Source organism: Saccostrea cucullata, unplaced genomic scaffold, assembly GCF_032062105.1.
Source record: "Saccostrea cucullata isolate Sc308-1 unplaced genomic scaffold, CSIRO_AGI_Scuc_v1 ctg19184, whole genome shotgun sequence".
Taxonomy (NCBI): domain Eukaryota; kingdom Metazoa; phylum Mollusca; class Bivalvia; order Ostreida; family Ostreidae; genus Saccostrea; species Saccostrea cuccullata.
Window position 1 is genome coordinate 1 of NW_026939158.1, and position 6,056 is coordinate 6,056.

Genomic DNA, 6,056 nt, shown 5'->3' on the forward strand with positions numbered 1-6,056 from the left:
ATTGAAATGTCTTAAACTCTACTCCTGCTTGGTGCCCTGCTTAAACTCTTTTTATCTCATACGTGTGGATGATACTGTCCGTTGGATAAACATATGCTTTATCAATGGGTAGATGCTTTATCAATAGCACTTCCGGTTTTGACACGATTCCTCGCTTCAAGATTTTATTTCATATTGAAACTTTTTTGTGAAAATTATTGCCCTTATAAACTGAATAATAAAGAGCAATTATGTCGTTAAAAGGAAGACAAAGACTCATATATGTCACAGAAGTGTCTTATTTTACCAAGGTACCTGCATTGGCTACTTGAAGACGGAAGCTACCCCCCTCCCTTTAAATGTTTTCGGAGAAAGTAAATCCTAGCAGTTAAGTTGTTGTTATAAAATTCCTTTAACATCTTCAATAATGCTTTCTAATATTATACTACGTATGCCTACCTTGTAATGAAGGTGCAACTTGCCAGGAATCAACAATAAATCTACCAATCATACTATAGCACGTTTCGTACTGCCACCTTACAAAGAGTTAAATTTCACATTCCCATGGTCCTTACAACTTTCAGTCAGAAGTTCGTTTGGTGTAAAGCTCCATGATATTTCAAATATGCAAATAGCAAAAATTCTAAATTTTGAACACGATTGATTTCTTTCGAGGCATGTCAACATCAACGGTGCTACGTCGTCAATTTATACGTCATCAATCATTCATGTAGATTTGCAGGGGAAGTCTCAAAGTTTTGTTAGAACGAAAGTCGTATGAGATGAATAGAACATCTATAATTATGTAATTTGATATTGGCTTTATCCAACGAGTTGAAATGGTGTAAATATTCGCGAGGCTTGCCGAGCGAATATTCACCATTTCGACGAGTTGTATGAAGCCAATATAAAATCACACAATACAGATATCCTCTATAAATGTTATCCAAATCGAGTGAGCAACCTTTAAGAAAGACATAATTTATCGATGGTGAGAGACCGTGAGGAGTTTATATGTATTCATGTGCATGCAGTTTGCCTTGGGTTTATATGTATGTATAAATTTAGAAACAGATTTTAGAAAACAAAATCATTCTTTTTTTGATTAATTTATCAAAAAAAGCCAAATTTACTTCTCCTATGCAACAGAACCTTTTTCACACATGAGTGAACAAAGAAGTCCCAGAAAGAAGTCTCAGGGACATCTGGTACCGCTGGGTCTGCTTTCTACAGCAGTCCCAGAGCGGTCCAAGAGCAGTCCCACAGCGGTCCTAGAGTGGTCCCAAAGCAGTCCCTGGGACTGTTTTCTGGGACTGCTTTTGTGTCAGGTTGGGTCTGGTCGGTATAATGAGTTACATGTAATAACATTTCGATTTGTTCTTCTCTGAGTCCTTAATGAAAGCCTTATTGAGTCTTCTTTAAGAATGTTGACAATGTTCTAGACTCTCACACAGAATTAAAAAAAACTCTAACGATGTATATTCTTTCAATGGACTTGATTACTGTTTGTTTTCTTCATATTAAATATAACAAGAGGCCCAGGGGCCACAGCGCTCACCTGAGCACATCGGGCTTGAATTTATCCCCCCCCAGGCGTTCATCATTTGAACAAATTAGAATCTACACTACCTGAGGATGATTCCATATAAATATCACTAATCATAGCTTTGAAGTACTTGAAAAGAAGATTTTAAAAGGTTTCCTTATATATCCCTATGTAAAACTTGGGTGGGCCATTTTGGCCCCACCCTAGCCCCGGGGGTCATGATTTGAACAAACTTGAATCTACACTACCTGAGGATGATTCCACATGAGTTTCATCTTTCCTGGCCCAGTGGTTCTCGAGAAGAAGATTTTTAAAGATTTTCCTAATATATTCCTATGTAAAACAAGGGTCGGCCATTTTGGCCCCACCCTTGCCCCGGATGTCATGATTTGAACAAACTTGAATGTACACTACCTGAGGATGATTCCACATTAGTTTCATCTTTCCTGGCCCAGTGGTTCTGGAGATGATGATTTTTAAAGATTTTTCCTATAAATTCCTATGTAAAACTTGGGTCGGCCATTTTGGCCCCACCCTTGCCCCAGGGGTCATGATTTGAACAAACTTGAATCTACACTACCTGAGGATGATTCCACATGAGTTTCATCTTTCCTGGCATAGTGGTTCTGGAGAAGAAGATTTTTAAAGATTTTTCCTATATATTCCTATGTAAAACTTGGGTCGGCCATTTTGGCCCCACCCTTGCCCCGGGGGTCATGATTTGAACAAACTTGAATCTACACTACCTGAGGATGATTCCACATGAGTTTCATCTTTCCTGGCCCAGTGGTTCTCGAGAAGAAGATTTTTAAAGATTTTTCCTATATATTCCTATGTAAAACTTGGGTCGGCCATTTTGGCCCCACCCTTGCCCCAGGGGTCATGATTTGAACAAACTTGAATCTACACTACCTGAGGATGATTCCACATGAGTTTCATCTTTCCTGGCCCAGTGGTTCTCGAGAAGAAGATTTTTAAAGATTTTTCCTATATATTCCTATGTAAAACTTGGGTCGGCCATTTTGGCCCCACCCTTGCCCCGGGGGTCATGATTTGAACAAACTTGAATCTACACTACCTGAGGATGATTCCACATGAGTTTCATCTTTCCTGGCCCAGTGGTTCTCGAGAAGAAGATTTTTAAAGATTTTTCTTATATATTCCTATGTAAAACTTGGGTCGGCCATTTTGGCCCCACCCTTGCCCTGGGGGTCATGATTTGAACAAACTTGAATCTACAGTACCTGAGGATGATTCCACATGAGTTTCATCTTTGCTGGCCCAGCGGTTCTGGAGAAGAAGATTTTTTAAAAATGCAATTAATTTTTAACAAATTCATGATTATCTCCCCTTGGAAAAGGGCGTGGCCCTTCATTTGAACAAATTTGAATCCCCTTCACCCAAGGATACTCTGTGCCAAGTTTGGTTGAAATTGGCCCAGTGGTTTTTGAGGAGAAGATGAAAATGTGAAAAGTTTACAACGACGACAACAACAACAACGACAACGACAACGACAGACGACGGACAAATTTTGATCAGAAAAGCTCACTTGAGCCTTCAGCTCAGGTGAGCTAAAAAGGAATGCTCTTGTTTTTTTAATATAATCATAGGAAGCGCCAAAAGTCTTTGTTGTGTAAATTCATTCATAAAGTTGAAAATAAAGCATCAATTCCAATATTTAAGTAGCCAAATAAACCCCCTCAATTTATCTTAAATATGTTAAAGGCAATCTAATGCACATAGTAATATACGATAATAATAGTCTTTAAAAGGGTGATTAATAATGGATTAATGAAAATATAGAATTATAGACGAATGAACATCACTGTTTCTCTTAGGTTCTTTGTACAATGTGACCTCGGGAAAGATGTTCACAACTTTGAGTAAGCCCTCAGCTGTACTAGATGATTCTGGAATTTACGCATGCTCACACACAGCTTCTCCGGAACCAGTGCTGGCGTCCGTTTATGTTAATGTTACCAACTCAGGTAGTGTTGTAAAATTTTAAGTACGTCACTGTGAACGAAATCTGCTGACCGGTATCTATAATAGAAGAACATCAATGATCAGAACTGAAAATTCCGGATTTTATTTACTTTCTATCTCTCGAACCCTCTAATCTCTCGAACTTTCGTTGCGGTCCCTTGAATTTCGAGAGATCGAGAGTCACCTTTAATTACTAATTGTTAATTGTTTCAGTTTTTTTTATGGATTTCAATCTATTTTGATATTTTCTAGCTGTAAACTATCCAGTTTTTACATGTTGATATACATGATTACAGATAACACTTGCACAGGTGGTGAAAAAGGGAATGTAAAATCCAGATGGATAAAATATGCTATCTCCAACTATCTTAAAGATAAAATCAAGTTGGACAGAGAAATAAGAAAGAAGGCAGAAGTAGGAAAACTAGAAATAGAGAAAAGAAAGCAGAAAATGGAAATGGAAATGTTCAAAATAGAAAAGGAGGAAGGTACTGAATTGTTAAAACTGCTGACACTGTTAATCAAAGACCAAAATGACAAGTGACTCAAATTATTATCGGGGGTTCGTCATGGCCATAAATCATCGGAATTCCGTAAATCACTCAACATTGAATCCTGTATGAAATTTATAAGAAATGTTTTCAGATAGCATTGCTATTTGTCTTCATTATAAAACTTGATATACTATTAAATTGTAAAGCTTTTCAACTAAAGTGTTGTTTAAAGTTATCATTTTGCAAATATTAAACTAAGACATGCAATCATTTTGAAAGTAAAGGGGCTTGGATGTAAGTATGTACATATGTCTTAAAGAAAAGTTGATTGGTCTAAGATTAATTGGAAAATGTCCATTCGGGAATGCATTGATCTACAAAATTCTAGTTGTTTACCCCCCTCTCTGGACCTGGCTGTACTGTTTGGATACGACGAAGGCCCAAACGTTGGAAAAAGAAGCTTAATCTTGGGAGGCCTAAAGTGCATTTGAGATTCTTGTGCACTCTTTTTTGTAAATTACTCGCTATTTGTTAACATATTTTTTAAGCTATAGATATCTTAAATGCAATTAGCCCCCAAGAAATTATCCCTTCAATTTTGTTTTCATGGAATTTTTCTACCACTTTGGCTTATATTTGGTATAACAAGAGGGCCATGGGCCTTATAGGTCACCTGAGCATTATGCAACAACTTTCCAGTTATTGAATTTGATTCATGTTTCAAGCCAGATGTTATAGCATTCACAATTTTGAAAGAGGCACCATTGATCATCATAACAATATGCTGAGCAGTTGCTTAGCTTGGTTACTTAATACCCATAGGCAAGAAACAATAGGGAACAAAAATGCATTTCAAAACAATAGGGAACAAAAAATGCATTTCAACTAATCATTAATATTCGGCAATGATCAATAGTGCCCTTACCACACATGAACCCCTGACCCTTAGGCCTAGATCCACACACTGCACAATTTTTGAAAAGGTATCCTTGCTTTTCAAAAATATTTGATTACCCCCCCCCTCTATGGTACCCCTGACGCCTTGAAATTCACAATTCTGCAAGATTAGGGTCCTTGCTCATTATAACTATATAGGTAGTTCATCTGCTTCATACCAAGAGACAGAGAAGAAAATTTTCAAAGATTTAATGTATTTTCACTATATAATCAATAGAGCCCCGCCCTAACAACAGAACCCCTGACCCTGAGACCATAAAATTCAAAATTTTGGAAGAGGCATTCTTGCTCATCATAACTATGTACTTAGTTAGTTTATTTAATACCCAGGAACAGAGAAGAATTTTTTCAAAGAATTCATGTATTTTCAATATATAATCAAAAGAGCGCCGCAATAACACCAGAACCCCTGACCCCAAGGCCATAAAATTCACAATTTTGTTAGAGGCACTCTTGCTCATCATAACTATGCACTTAGTTGGTTATTTAATACCCAGGAGCAGAGAAGAAGATTTTCAAAGAAATAATGTATTTTCACTATATACTTATTTAGCTCCGCCGTAGCACTAGAAGCCTTGACCCCAGGGCCATGAATTTCACAATTTTGGTAGAGGACTCACTGCTGATTACAATCATGCAAACAGTTTGACTGCCTGATGTCCAGGAGTAAAGAAGAAGATTTCTAAAGATTGCATTGATTTTAGTGGTTTTTGCCCCATCCCTCAGGCCCCAGTGGGGCAGGGATCATGAAATTCACAATATTTGTTCCCCTTTACCCATAAATGCTTTGTGCCAAATTTGGTTGAAATTGGTTCAGTGGTTGCAGAGAATTCGAAGAAGCTGAAAATGTTCAAATGTTAACGCACGACGACGGACGAAAACGGATAGCAATAGGTCACCTGAGTTTACTCAGATGACCTAAAAAAGCCTTTTTTCAAATAAGCAACAAAACACATGTTGAATGATAGATGATACGTTGAAAATGATGACGTAACAATTTTACAAATGCTTCAATTAATATAAGAATTGAATTTTAACCTCTTTTATACAATATAACATAACTTAAAGCGTAAACTGACCCAAGTTATATTATA

The 6,056-nt window shown here is 37.2% G+C and overlaps 1 protein-coding gene across 1 annotated transcript; it reads left to right on the forward strand.

The window, feature by feature from the left end:
• The first annotated feature begins 3,329 nt into the window (after nt 1-3,329).
• Nucleotides 3,330-4,224, forward strand: LOC134252333 (uncharacterized). Its single transcript, XM_062734772.1, has 2 exons — nt 3,330-3,513; nt 3,808-4,224. Exons 1-2 carry the CDS (start codon nt 3,393-3,395, stop codon nt 4,053-4,055), a joined length of 369 nt encoding a protein of 122 aa, XP_062590756.1. The 5' UTR covers nt 3,330-3,392; the 3' UTR covers nt 4,056-4,224.
• Nucleotides 4,225-6,056: the final 1,832 nt, after the last annotated feature.